This window comes from Syngnathus leptorhynchus, chromosome 17, assembly GCF_054491065.1.
Source record: "Syngnathus leptorhynchus isolate UIUO chromosome 17, UIUO_Slep, whole genome shotgun sequence".
NCBI lineage: Eukaryota > Metazoa > Chordata > Actinopteri > Syngnathiformes > Syngnathidae > Syngnathus > Syngnathus leptorhynchus.
The window spans coordinates 4,321,699-4,335,838 of NC_141211.1; the positions used below are offsets into that span (position 1 = coordinate 4,321,699).

The 14,140-nt window shown below is 43.2% G+C and overlaps 3 protein-coding genes across 4 annotated transcripts in view; all 3 read left to right on the forward strand.

Moving 5' to 3' along the window:
• The first annotated feature begins 112 nt into the window (after positions 1 to 112).
• On the forward strand, positions 113 to 3,034 carry LOC147043249 (uncharacterized). Its single transcript, XM_085936581.1, has 5 exons — positions 113 to 463; positions 669 to 939; positions 1,024 to 1,139; positions 1,234 to 1,273; positions 1,410 to 3,034. The coding sequence occupies exons 1-5, from the start codon at positions 294 to 296 to the stop codon at positions 2,745 to 2,747; spliced, it is 1,935 nt and encodes a 644-aa protein (XP_085792707.1). The 5' UTR covers positions 113 to 293; the 3' UTR covers positions 2,748 to 3,034.
• A 128-nt stretch (positions 3,035 to 3,162) lies between these two features.
• On the forward strand, positions 3,163 to 7,778 carry aspa (aspartoacylase). Its single transcript, XM_085936585.1, has 6 exons — positions 3,163 to 3,807; positions 5,072 to 5,267; positions 5,825 to 5,918; positions 5,978 to 6,085; positions 6,530 to 6,639; positions 6,778 to 7,778. Exons 1-6 carry the CDS (start codon positions 3,563 to 3,565, stop codon positions 6,967 to 6,969), a joined length of 945 nt encoding a protein of 314 aa, XP_085792711.1. The 5' UTR covers positions 3,163 to 3,562; the 3' UTR covers positions 6,970 to 7,778.
• Positions 7,779 to 12,256: 4,478 nt separating this feature from the next.
• The window catches only part of abr (ABR activator of RhoGEF and GTPase), a 45,210-nt gene continuing 43,326 nt past the window's right edge, over positions 12,257 to 14,140 (forward strand). The window contains exon 1 of one of the 2 annotated variants that reach the window (XM_085935094.1): positions 12,257 to 13,270. In XM_085935094.1, the coding sequence (XP_085791220.1) occupies positions 12,487 to 13,270 (784 nt within the window). In that variant the 5' untranslated portion in view covers positions 12,257 to 12,486. The remainder of the gene's footprint in view (positions 13,271 to 14,140) is intronic. The other variant, XM_085935093.1, reaches the window with a different exon arrangement.

Consider the following 14,140-nt stretch of genomic DNA (forward strand, 5'->3'; position numbering starts at 1 on the left):
GAGACTTCAAGTATGTTCGGTGGCTTGCGTGGTTAAAAATCCACATAGCGTGAGCGCATGAGTGACTCATCTTGACTTGTTTAGTCTTTGATAACCAATGCGGAAACCACATGATGACGCTCAAACAACTTCCTGTTTTGTCCGGAAGCACATGTGAACCTACGAAAAGTGTGCTTGTTGTGTATAGTTTGTCCGTTGTTTTATATTTTATATTATTATATGAATTCCCGGTTTTATGATCATCCTGGAATTCGTGCTCATTTCTTGCTTAAATTTCAGAACCCAAGGCGAAAATGTCACAAACACACAATAATGTTGGTTTGGCTCAGGCTGAGGATTTTGCTGAAGAGATTTCAGGGAGCCACGTCGTCCTGGAAACGTCCCCTCCGGATTATGTGAGGAAAATATCGCAGTACATCGAGTGCTCGGCGGGACCGAGTAACCAAAATCCAGAAGTCGAAAGGTATTGTGTTTATCAAGCTCGATCAATCTACTATATTGATTGCATAAAATGACAAAAAGTATTTACAGTAGTGTCGTACTTAAAGTATCATGCAAAATATCACTTATCTCACTTTACTAAAGAACTCTGCATTGCATTTGTGACCCTTGACCTCACCATGAAGGCACAACACTGTATATATTAATATGTGATTGCTTCTTTGCAGCGATTCAGGAGACAGCCTATTTATTACACAGTTGCCTGCGCCTAAGCCTGTGAGAAAAGTCAGACGCCGGAAATCATCACGACATACTTTGAGGGATGTTAGCGGGGACTCTTCCTCCACTCACAGTGACGATGATGACCGTGAGACGAGCAGAAAAACAAAAAAGAAAAGAAAGATACATCTACCAAAATACAACTTCTCTTTTCTCACGGAAAGGAAATGGAAGCCCAGATGCACTCGTTTATCCACCAAACAGAATCAAAAACTTCATGTAAGGGAACGTTCAGGGTCGCTCGCATGTTAATATTCTGCAACTTTTATGCTCATTCAATGATTTGAAATTCTTATTTTTCAGAATTATGTGATGGGGAGCTTCTTTAAATGTGTCGAGTTGTGGCAGGGAGTAGAGGATTTGTATGAAGGTCTACCAACAGTTGACCAAAATAATGAGGACATATCACCACTGATAGAGTTGAGTTTCTTAACATTACTTCATTTAGTCATCATTGAAGTTAGTCATACATTTTTGTTAGGTATAATTCCCAAAATATGTGTGCTCTTGCAGAGATGAAGACAAATCTGGTGACGAGGACCTCAAAGTGGTGGTAGGAAAACTGTCACTCACTATCATATTGATAAAAGGAAATCTTCTGAATCTAAATCGTGTTTAACTCATGATAAGGAGTTCCAACAAAAAGACCTGAACATTTTATCTTTTTATGAGTGTGTGTTCTGTTACAGGAGAAAAAACTTTTCCTAGCAAAATCCAAAGCAAAGAGGCGCCAACCCTGGTACACACCACCACAGGAGGAACAAGTTGTTACTCGCCAAAGGGAGAAAATAGATCAAATATCAAATAAGGTCCCCACGTCAAGTATACTTTCGGCGAAAGACAAAACCGATGAAACACATACCGCTTCAACTTATAATGATCCTGCTGTGCCGACAAATAACAAAGCGCGAAGAAAGACGTCAAGAAGGAGGAGGACTCTTTTCCAAGAAGAACTTGTTGATGTGGAAACGAGAAGCAAGCCTGTGCCATTCAAAGAGCACGTAATATCTGAAGAAGAAAGTGACCGGCAGTCCAGAGAGGGTGAGGATGCTGACATAACCGTAACCATGGAAACCACAGATAGCAATGCACATGCACCGCTTCATCTTCATGAAAACAGAATGGACAACTTTTCATATTTTTCGAGCACCCTGAGAAAAAAAGATAAAAGGTCAAAAGATCACGACGTCGCCTCGGGACGAAGGAAAAAAAATACCAGACAGGAAATTGAACTGGAGCGTGACCTTGGCGTGTGTTCCCTCAGCCGAGATGAACCTGAGGTTGAAGAGTTCTCCAACGTAGTCAGCGAACCTTTAAAAGATGAGAGGCGCAGGAAAAAGAAGAGAAAAAAGAGATCACATCAGGAACTGGGGAGTTTGGAGACTACATCCAATTATACTGCAGCTTTAAATGGAAGTACAGAAAAGAATGTTGCTGACACAACTGAAGACAAAGATGTGCAACTGGTTAGTAAAAAAAAAAGAAAGAAGAAGAGAAAATCAAGCAGAACATTCCCAGAAGTCAATGAGTCTATGTCTGAAGTGGACAATCAAACCTCTTCCTTCCTTTTTGCTGATGTGGAGGAAAGCAGTGCTTTTGAGGCAGAATTGCACAAAAAGCACAAGAAAAAGAAGCGGATCGACCACAAGGGGGCAGAAGACGCGTCAGGCGATTCATCCCATTATAATTTACCTGCAAATGTTAAAGTTGTCCCAAAAGGTCAAAAGAGGCAACATGACAGTCAAGTGGCAACCAATGAGGACAGACCGGAACGGGCAGTTGATTCTGCATTTTTGAAACCTCATGAGGCCAAGGTGAAAAAGAAGAGGAGGAAAAAGAAGCATCATGATCATTGGGAGACAGAAGAGACTCTACCTTTTGAGAATGAAGAATCCCAGGATCTCAATTCATCGCTTAATCAATCTCACTATGCTGAAAGTTGTACAGAAAAGTCCTCTTTAGACATTATCAAGAAAAAAAAAAGGAAACACAAAAAAAAGACTCTCACATACCAGATGTACAACTAATACGAGTTGTTTTTATTTATTCATTTTCGATGTTGATTATTTTGACATAGATTCGATGCCGTTCAACAATAAGATGGTTTTATTAGAACCTTCATGGTGAACAAATTCCGTGGTGAATATATACGACACGCTATCACAAATTTGTAGATGTGCCTAAGCGTGTGCGTTTGTTTCTCTCTTATCACATTGGACGTTTTTTAATTATTTATCTTGGTCTCATTTTTTACATCCCTCATTTGAACAAGGGTGTGTAGACTTTTAATATCCATAGTTGGCTACACCACAGGGGAAAACAAGGCTTTTTTTTATGTGCACAATTCACCATAGTCCAAACTATTGCCTTATATTGATTTTTGAATCGTGTATTCTATTAAATGAATAAATCATATTCATAAGTCATTCTCCTTTATGTCATGTATATAATACAATATTGTATTTTTTGTCATCGTAAAGTCACTTTAATTTGAAATTTATCACAGGAAGTAGCATTCTATTGTTAACTTTTGGCTTTACAATGACTTTATTTTGAAACGACTTCCCCGGAAACATATCGGTGGTATTGTCTCCTTTACTATAGCTCACCTTTCATCGGGGAAAGCAACGTGTTAACAGCAGTTCAGCAGGTAGATAGATAATATGTCGTTCATAGCGGCTGATTCCGTTCAACGGGCGGCCACTATACGCAAGCGCAGAACCACAGCCAACATTTGAAGAAGGAAAAAAAAAAACGGAGTGCCAAGTTCCGGTTGGAAACTTTTTGGTTTTTGTCCCGAGCTCTGAGAGGACACCTACTTCTTCTCCCAACTTGTCCAGCAATGTCTTCCTCCTTCAACGGCAGCGCGCGTTTCAACGAGGCCCGGAGAGTCGCTATCTTCGGGGGGACTCACGGGAACGAGATGTCCGGCGTGACGCTCGTTAACCTGTGGATGAAGAACAGCGCTGAAATCCAGAGGAAGACTGTTCACACTAAACCTTTTATCACCAACCCGAGAGCTGTGGAGAAATGCGCTCGATACGTGGACACGGACCTGAACCGAGCTTTCACTCCGGAAAACCTCAGGTAAAAAAAAAATAAAAAAAAATGGCATGCTCGGGGTCGACTGGCGCTCGTTTGTGTATTTTTTTGTTGTTGCAAATGGTGTTTACACTGCCAAATGGAATGACATCTTAAATAAACAACATGGACTTTGATCAAAATGTCCATTTGGAAGATCTCATCGCTCAGCACTATCGTGCTACGTAATGTTTACTTGTGCCAGCATCAATAAAATCCAAGACTGATCGGAGAGAGCCAGACAGAGAGGCCCGCCCCCCCCTGGTTCTCAGCTGACTGGCAAGCCAGCAGCAATAAACGTGAGCGAAACGTGACCAAGCTTCAAATCATTCAAGACCACCGCCCCTCCATTAATCCCTCTTAGTCTGATGTTCCTTTTTATGGATGGAGTCTTATGCAAAAGCTTGGCTGGCACACGAGCAGAGCATGCAACCGCAGCCTAATGTGGTTGGGTAACAACATCACAACATTTCCCCCGAGCTCTCCCAAAGCATTATCACGTAATGACTTTCCCAAGTAGTCTTAGTCGTGCTATTGTTCATGTTCCAAGAAAAGTGCCTTCTCATCCTGTTCCAAAGGATTCATCAAGATTGGAGAAGCATGGCTGCACTAATGGTTAACTTGTGCCTCGCAGTTCTAAAGTTCAATATCACTTATAATCAGTAAGTTTGAATTATTTTGTGTGCGATATTTAAAAGATGGATGGATGCATTTGTATCTTGGATGCACGTACATGACATTTTGGAAACTGTAGGTTCAGGTTTTTTTTTTTGTATTTGTTTAGTTTTCTTTAACTATAATAATCTTGTGCCTTGTGTCTCGAACCGGGATGTACTCCAGCTCCCTCCCTTTAATCTTTAAATATCTTCAAAACACTTTGGTGTTTCTCTTAAACGTAACCTAAGCTGATCATTTTGCTAAAAACAGCCCAAGATTGAATCATCGTAAACAGAAATAGACCGACTTCAACCTCGATATTAGTTTGCGTCTATGCGCTTTCACGGCTCTCATCAACAGCTACTGTGCTCGTGTGTGCCCATTGCACGGGTGCTTAGGACAATAGCAGATGGTCACTGAAAATAGCGACACAAAGTGCAGATGTGTGCACGTAGAGACAATATGTGCGCGAGAGGTACAGTAAGTTAGAGAACCTTCTAGACGTGGTGTCATTTTGAAACGCTTTACAGACTAAATAAACAGTAGCGGAACAGTAACTTTGGAAAGTCAACTAGCAGCAAATGTAAATATTACCTCGATATTTCTATTTCAGTGCTTCGGGTGGAAAGGATTTGCCCTACGAGGTGCAAAGAGCTCAGGAGATCAACAGACTATTTGGACCGAAAGGAAGTCCAGAGGCCTATGATGTCATCTTTGACCTCCACAATACCACGTCCAACATGGGTTGCACGCTTATTCTGGAGAACTCCAAAGACCACTTCAATCTGCAGATGATGAACTACATCAAGGTATGTGATTACTTATTATCCGTTGGTGGATATATATATATTTTTTAAAGTGGAGCCCTGGAGTTGACTTTGCTCAGCTTCATCATTCTTCAATGTGCTCAAGAGGTAATGTGTTACTAGCTATGGAGAAAAAAAAAAAAAAACCTAAGCGGTTTCACTTCTGCTATATGTGTTGAACAAACACAAGAGTTATTTGGTCATTATTTGACTCCACATGACATTAGTTAACACCAACTGAAAATGTTTCATGACTTGTGAGACACCATACAAAAAGTAAACACAGCCATTTTTCTTCTCCTGTATAATAACAGATTTAATCAATTTAATAGAAAAATACTAACAGCTCGAACCTCCATAGAATAGGACCGGGGATGCGCAATGATTGTCTGGAGCCTCACACTCCTCCTCGCTGAAAATGCACTAAGTGCGAAAGCCCATTCATTTACAACGGCGTGTCCGCCAGAGGGCGACATTTCCCCGTTTTGTAACAGTATTCATCTTAAATCACAGTTCTCTTTTTTCTTAATTATAAAAACGTATTTTTTGTTGTGTTGCAGAAAGCCATGGCTCCTGCCAGTTGTCTGGTTCTATTGAATGAACACCCGCTTCTGAAATATTCCACTTCCCGCTCCATAGCTAAACATCCCGTCGGTGAGTCTCTGAAATACAAGCATCTATTATTATTATTATTATTATTGTTGTTGTTTCAGGCTTGGAGGTGGGTCCTCAGCCTCAAGGGGTTTTGAGGAGTAACATATTTGAAGCAATGAGGGTCATACTGAAACACGGGTTGGACTTCATCGCTTTGTTTAACGAAGGTAAGACAGACGTTTCTCGTGCAACTTTTTGTGAAATTGGCTATTCATAAAGTGTTACGCAGTCGCAGTCTATTTTGGGCCGTCCGCATGGCTCATAGCCTAACAAGACGCACAATGAAGGATGACAAGTCATGCGTACCTCCAACTAGCACGTGGAGTGTTTCCGTGCAGCGAGGCAACCGTTTCCTAGCTCTTTTTCGTAAAGAAGCCGACATGTGCCAAGTGTCCGTCTGTTTTTTAATTGTTAAGAGCCAATGGTGTGCTAATCTGTCTCCGGAGTTGGCGATGAACCCAAAGTGGGCTGCATGAAGAAAAAAGAAAAAAAAATCAGACTTTTAAAGCATTTTATATAAAGCGTTGACGCCTCATTTATGATTCGGTTTGGATCAAGTGAACGCAAAGGCTCTTAACATGTTCGGAATGTGGTTTGCCATGTGTCATCAGGCATGGAATTCCCGTCCTGCACAGTGGAGGTTTTCCGGGTTTCGGAGAGAGTTGACTACCCCAGAGATGCCAACGGAAACATTATTGCCATGGTCCACCCCAATCTACAGGTGAAAAAACAAAAGTCTTACGCAAGAGGACATGAGAACTTGCAGTGTTTGTTGTGAAAGCAGTATGTTATATTGCGCAACACGCTCAAGTCACCTCGCCCCCCCCCCCCTCCTTTGCTGTGATTGTTTTTGTTGCAGGATTGCGACTGGGAGCCTCTGAACCCAGGTGACCCAATGTTCCAAACTTTTGATGGGAAGACTATTCCCTACCAAGGCACCGGAACCGTTTATCCCACGTTTATTAATGAGGCAGCCTATTATGAAAAACAACAGGCATTTGTTACCACTCGACGTGAAACTTTGGTGGCAAGTGCCATTAGAAAAGCATAAAATAAAACATGTAGTTTTTAAGTGAGCGTTTGGGCCACCTCAATAATTTGTATATATTTTTTGCACTTTTTTTCCTCACATAATAGATTCCAACTTCTGCTCAGTGGTTTTATTTTTTTGTGCACTTACTGACAAAAATCAGTTAACTATGCAAAGAATATCTGTAATCTTTACGAGGCAAAGATTTTAATCTGACAAATTAGAAGTATATTGTGGTTATTTATGATACGATTGTTATTTAAAAAAATGAAATCCCTTTTATGAGATTAAATCTGGATCTTAATTATTAAAGACCTGATTAGTTTCTACTTTGTGATTAGTTGCTGTATATTTCCTTTTTACACTCAGGAATCTAATTAAGAATCATAACCTTGCAACCTTTGACCCCAAACTGTAGTGATTTGTCTTCCTAATGAATATATTTGTAACATCCTGGGAGGTTATTTGTGGCCTTTTAAACTACCTGCCAGTAACTCCTGTGGTGCTCTCCTATTGTTGCCTTAAAAAACCCCGATATTTTAATAATAATATATGCTCCTTCCCTGTCTACACGATGAAAACAGTGATATATGTCTATTTTGATATTCTCGTGCTGTATAAAGTGCTGTGTGTCTTTTATTCAAGGCAGTTGTGTATTGTTTTTTTCCATGTTTATATGTGCTTATCAAGGCTATCCCTGTGGTCTTATTGTCCCTCATCATCATAATGTTTCATGATTATACGTGTTACCACCGGTTTTTATGATAAGCAAAGTTGGCTGTCCTTTCAATCCTGTGGAAACAGTCCATAAAATAAATATAAAATATTGACGCTGTCGTCTTCATGTCGTGCATATGTTGCGTCTGTGTATCGCACCAAACAACCGCAAGAGGGCGACACACTACCACAAATTAAATTAGCATGAACGATTTCCGACTGTTCATTTTCTAGTTTATCGTGCCATAGTGCATGCGATGTTTTTTTTTTTTTTTAAGGGGGCAATAATTGTCTCTGGGCGGCACGGTGAAGAACTAGTTATCACGTCTGCCTTACAGTTCTTAGGTGCAGGGCTCGATTCCTGTTCTGGCCTTCCTGTGTTGAGTTTGCACCCATTGTTGTGAAAGCAAAATGTGACCGCTACCAGCCAAAAAGAGATGACAAGCTTTATAGGCAGCTGGAGTTCCTCCAAGCTATCATCACCCCCCGGCGAGGGGAGAATCCAGGACTGGACCCAGAGTGACCTCTCCCAGGTGAAGCCATCTTGCCTGTTGGGTTATCAATGCATGTTTTTCTATGCATGACATAATGGGGGCCTCACAAAGAACAAATTCAACTGTCTGCATCGTGCATCTTTTGAGAAAGTTACAATTGCATTCTTACTTGGGATAGGGGGAGAACACGCCCACTCTGGGCACCTCACCCCCATTCAAAGATGTGTGCATTAAAGATGACATCATGTTTAAATGAGTCGTGACATTACATTACATCAGGCGTGACATCGGCACTGCAAGCAGCTGCAAAAGATGGTGCGAGACGTTCACAAAAAAAATGTCAGCTTCTGTCCCTGATAGAGAAACACTTTTGGACAGAGATGGCAAATCTAGGTCAAGAAAATAAAAAGCTTGCCACAGTTTTTTTTGACTCTCACCACTGTTGCTTCTACTTAGAGTTTGTTTACCTGCTTGAGTAGAGCATCTGCGGCTAGAGCAAAACTGTGCCTTGTTTTTTTACCTTCTGGATTTGCCACCTTTGGAAGTTACATGATTCTCTGAAATAAATGACAGCTAAACATGAAATAATCACTGAAACATTTAGTTTACCATGACTATTGCCATCGATCTACCAAATAATTGCCCAAAATATCAATCAGATTTGAAGGGGGTCGTCTCAATTCATCAGGATCTCAAACACGATTGACTTGACCGCTTTCTATTTTTTATTTTTCTATAGTAGACATTTTCAAATATTAGGAGTTTGATTTTCCTGGTTCTGACCAGAACCTGTTTTTTTTCCTTTGACACTGTCGGTCGACCTTCATAAAGCAACGGTACAGATAGAAAATAGAAGACGAGAAAATCAAAAGTCATAAAAGTCGACTTCATTACCGTCAATGACAGAGTGACACTTGTCACATGTGTCTCCATTCAAAGACACGTTTGTATTAAACATGACATCAGGCCCGAATGAGCGACGTCACATTTACATCAAGCATGACATCGTGCCTTAAGGTCCCCTCGGTGTATGAGAATCAATCAGAGCGAATGTTTTGATGGACATAGTGAGGGAGTACTTTTTGCGTGGATCAAGATGGATAACGAAACCAGTTACATTTCCAGTCAGGCTCTTCTGTCCCTGACAGAGAAACACTTCTTGAAGATCACGCCCGCTCACTGGGCGCTGCTGGCGGCGGGGGTCCGTGACCCCGCCATTGACATGATCTTGGCCGACATGTGCGGCGAGATCGTGCAGACGGTGGCCACTGAGGTCCTGCAATTGGTGGTGCCTGTCCTGGTGGAGCACCTGGAGGGTCGGGCGTCCCCCGATGAGATGACTAGCGCAATCGAGAGATGCACGCCGCAACTGGGCAACAGCATCATGACTACCTTTGCCGCGGCCGCCGACGTTCCCGAGGTTGAGTTTGCGGGAGCCAAACGTTTCACGTCTCTCATCGAAAAGGAAGCCAACGTCAGGATGAACTCGGTTTTGAGTTCGGCCCTCAGTAGCAGAGAAAGTCAAACGGAACAGCTGCTTTACGTCAACGGGACCATGTCCAGCGTCAACGCGCTCTATGAGATGGTGAGCCACGCTCACAAATGTTTATCTTATTTGAGCCAGATGACGCAACGCTTCTACAGGATGAGCGGCCTGACGCCCGTGGATGTGGACGCCGCCACCCACTCCGTGGCGGCCATTCTTCTCAAATGGGCCAAGGAGGGGCGTGAGGTGCCCGACGATGAATTGCTACAGCGCTCCATAGATGCTAAAACCACCGCCGAGGACATCATCCAGACTATGATCCAGATGCAACAACGCACCGAGCGCGGGCCGACCAACGTGTGTGCCAAACCCTGCATCGATATGACCGCCATATTGGCCAAGGTCAAGCGCTTCTTCTCGTCATGCCCCAAATCCACTACCAACGACTTGGCCGTCAGGAGTTCGTTCAACACGGTTGGACGTTCCCGCTTCCAGAAGATGATGGCGGGTCTCAAAAGTATGTTTCAAAAGACTCAGCCGCCATTTGTCGTCAGCCTTCCGTCACGACGCTCTGGGCAGTCTTCCCGCCAACGTGCCAGCGGGATCACGAGCTCCCGGATGTCCCAGTGCATATCCAATCCTCTGTCCGAGGATGAGCTGAGGAGAAGGTTCGACACCTTGACCTCCAACCTGATGGACTGGGAACTGGAGCCCTGCACAGAGGAAGAGCGGCGGCAGTTGACCGACACCGTCTTTGAACATCTGCTGGCCCAGCAGGAGGACGGCTCCCTGTCGGCCCACCGCAACGTCCTCTACACCATCACGGACGACACCATCAAGAAGTACATGCAACAGCTGAACCTGTGGATCAAGGTCCTACGCGTCAACGCCAAGAGCCGCGTAGAGCTCTCGGGAGCCCTCAACGAAATTGACACATTCATCTCCGACCTGAGTGACCCCAAAGCGCGGCCCGCCGCCGTCCGGCAGGACGAGTCCAGCTCGGAGGTGGTCGCGCCGTCGTCGGTAACGGATACAAGCACGACTAGCCCGGTAATGGCGGTGCCGCCGTCCACCAGCGTGACCGCAAGCCCGATGGTGGAGTTGCCATCACCCACCAGTAGTCTGCATCAGGCGCACGTGAAGAGTATGGTGAGCGCTTTGATCATCGCCTTGGTCATGCGCCTGTCGTGGAGGAGCAGATCGTGTACCAAGATTACGACTATTTTGCCCGTCATCAAGCGTCTCTCGGAGAGGGCGGTCGATGAGATAAGCCCCAAAATGGCCGCCGCCCTCGCCGACATGGACACATACGACGCCGTCATCCAGGCAGTGGCAAGAGAACTGTCCAAGGAGTTTGACTCTTCTCAAATGCCGTTTCTGGTTGACAATCCGGGATTTGACGATGCCGTTTTCAGGCATCTCAAGGTGCAAATCCAATTGATCAGCAGTGGTGTGTCCCTGAGCTCCAACAACTTCCTGTCCACTCTGAATAGGGTACTCAGTAGACCCTTTCTCAGCCTGTTCCGCCCAGCGACCCATCCGGTAGCCAACATTGATTGAACACCATGCTGATGTGGAGAAAAAAAAAAAAAAAGAACCTTGTCACTCAAGTTGTTTGAACATTTACAATTGTGGTGCCTGAGTTTACTCACATAGTTACTCAAATGACAATTTTGACACTCTTGGAATAAGATAACCAGCGTTTTGGAGTGAGTGTGCTGGATCTTTTTGCTAGAACCGATACCTGAGATATCCATCGATACTAAGTAAATACTGGTGCCAGTATCAACGATATTGATACAAAGTATTTTTAGGTTAAAAAAACAACAACATACATGCAAATTAAACTTTCATGGTGAGTTCTTAACGCAGTTGCAATATTCAAAGTGGTGATACACCTAGTTTGTTTTGATTTGTTAAATAAGATAACCAGTGCAAGATTATTTACTATTGTTTTGGTTTCCTTTTTGCTGGCCTTGTATTATTGCCAATCAGAACACAAGAGGAAAAAATCGGCACTCTGCTTGCAGGTAGTTGCAGTTAACTAAGCTATTCTCACTCAGTATATTTTATGTTGTGCCACAAAAACAAATAGCTGGTAGATGGAAAAGCTCAAACAAAGTATAATATGACTCAATGTAAAACATCCATCACTGTAAAAATATTGATTTGAAAACGGTATTGTGTAGCACGTCTGTATAAAAACATTCACTAAAAAGGAGCCAATGAGAAATAGAAATAAATGCTGGCTGTTTGGAATCGATCCAATCCCGATTGATCTGCAAAGTTACTTTTTGCATCCAGCTAAGCCACGCCCCCAAAGTGACGCCACTTTGTTTACAAACAAAAGGGGCAATTAACGTACCTGTATCAGCGTTGGTCTGTCTTGGTCTTTATTTTAATAATAATATTTTAATAGAAATATTCTCATCTTTGCAAAGTGAGCTGTTAACTTAAGAGTTCATCTTGGCCATGCATCAGAAAGTAAAAAATATTTGACCGTTTAAAAGACGTAGCATCCACAAATGCACCTGGTGGCGTATTCCTAAAAGGCATTTACCAAATGCTCTTGAAGGCAACACGGCCGCCGACACAGGAAGTGTTGAAACTTTTCGCCTGTGCTATAAAACTACATCCTCATACAAGGTGCATAACTTCGTCTGTGATTTGTTTTTGGAAAGGGGTTTTAAAAATGGTCGTAAAGTGGTTAGTTTAATTAAAACGGACTGTACTTTCAACTGAGAGAAAAAAAAAAAGAAGACGTGAGGTAAGAGCACTACGAGTGCTGCAACATTTTACACAACGAGACTGCTTCTGGCCGGGCGTGAACGACACAGCAAGATGTGGGAGCAAGAAGAATTTGCTAAACATTGGCGGAACGAATTTCCGGACGGCGAAGTCCCACAAATGAATTTAAATACAATTGATGACATCGAGTCGCAACTGGAAGCTTCGAAAGCCAACTTGAAGCGACTACAGAAGGCTCTGTCCGAGGAGAAATTCAAGGTGATCTACCTGCAGACCACCATGGCGCGACAGAAGAACGACGCGGAAAGTTGTCACGGCAAAGATGTCAACTTTAACGCCGATGCATTAAGGACACCAAAGAGTGGCAACTTTCGGATATCTCAACCACGGAGCGAGGGATGCGACGGGAAAAGATCCAAAGTGTCTGACGTGGGTAGTGGGACACTCCAGTCTGGTAACCCCAATTCGTTCAGCCGGGAGCGGAGTAAATTCAGCGGCAAAACAGGCAAGCCCGTTCCCATCCCCGTTCCTCCTCGTAAACCGAGTAATCCGAGACTGAATCCTCCCGGGGTCTCTCAAACCAAGAATCATGATAACAACAGTGATAAAGAATTTGAGGATTTGGAGCTGAATGAGAATTTTGTCAGGAATAATCTGTTAGTACCAAAGTCAGGGAGTAGAGACAACCAGAAGCCGACCAGCATCCGTCACCCGGACACTCTACGGCCTTTTCGTTTGAGTCGAGACTTTGACTCCGGGGATGACAGTCGGATGTCGCCGCCTTTCCTGCACATTGGACGTGGTTCAGGCTGCAGCACACCTGACCGGAGGAGTGATGGCTACCTCAGTTCTGAGCACGACGACTCCTCTTCTGCAGGTAGTCTTTTGACAAGTGGATTGACTAGTCATCCTTTAACTGTCAACTGCTAAATAGCTAGTTTGTACCAATGCCCAATGGTACGAAACTTAAAAAGAAAATCATCTTTCTTGCAGACATAATCATTATTGCACAAGAATTTTTTTTTTTTTTCCATAATTCTCTTTTAACCTTTGAAATGTGTTGAAGAAAATAGACAGCTTAGACCGCTTGTCATATTTTCTATCAAAAGTGGGTGATAATACGATTGCATCTTTGAATGTGGACGCACATTGCAATGCTTTCATACAACAAAGACGATTCATGTTGAACAATCGGTTCAGCCTCACTTTTACTTCCTCAAGACGGGACGTGAGTCAAGTGCTGCTGACTAGCAAAGGCATATGAATAGAATTGAGGAAGACTTTTGTGTCGATTGTGACACCTTTTGAAAATTAGAGGATCACAAATTAATTGATAGGCTAGTATCCTTAATAATTTTTTCCCCCCCTGAGGTTTTTGGTTGTATTTGAAGTGGTCATCCTCACTGATTGTTTCATTTTTTGTGTTGAATTCTTTAGTCATTCTGATTCCGTTGTGTGTTTTTTTTTTCCCCTTATTGTAGCAGTCAAGGGAATTTCTAGACCATAAACTTAAATGGCAGTCATTTGCACTTGATGCAAAATCTATCCCGTTTTGTTGCCCACCTGGACATTGGTCCATTCTGTACTGTAGACAATGAGACGTGTGGGAAGTTGCCGGAATAGTCAGAGGCGGTTTACGTGTCTTGGCTGTCGTAGCAACAGTAGATGTCTGGCTCATGGTCACCGAGCAACAACGATGAGCTCATGCCAGGCAGGATTCTCGTTCACGATCGCAATCATCCATCAA

Excerpts from the sequence above, each read along its gene's own strand:
- LOC147043249 (XM_085936581.1), top strand. The coding sequence starts at position 294 with ATGTCACAAACACACAATAATGTTGGTTTGGCTCAGGCTGAGGATTTT. Across the intron at positions 940-1,023 it reads AACAGAATCAAAAACTTCAT|AATTATGTGATGGGGAGCTT; the intron begins GTAAGGGAACGT and ends CTTATTTTTCAG. Across the intron at positions 1,274-1,409 it reads ACGAGGACCTCAAAGTGGTG|GAGAAAAAACTTTTCCTAGC; the intron begins GTAGGAAAACTG and ends GTTCTGTTACAG.
- aspa (XM_085936585.1), top strand. The coding sequence starts at position 3,563 with ATGTCTTCCTCCTTCAACGGCAGCGCGCGTTTCAACGAGGCCCGGAGA. Across the intron at positions 3,808-5,071 it reads TTCACTCCGGAAAACCTCAG|TGCTTCGGGTGGAAAGGATT; the intron begins GTAAAAAAAAAA and ends TTTCTATTTCAG. Across the intron at positions 5,268-5,824 it reads AGATGATGAACTACATCAAG|AAAGCCATGGCTCCTGCCAG; the intron begins GTATGTGATTAC and ends GTTGTGTTGCAG.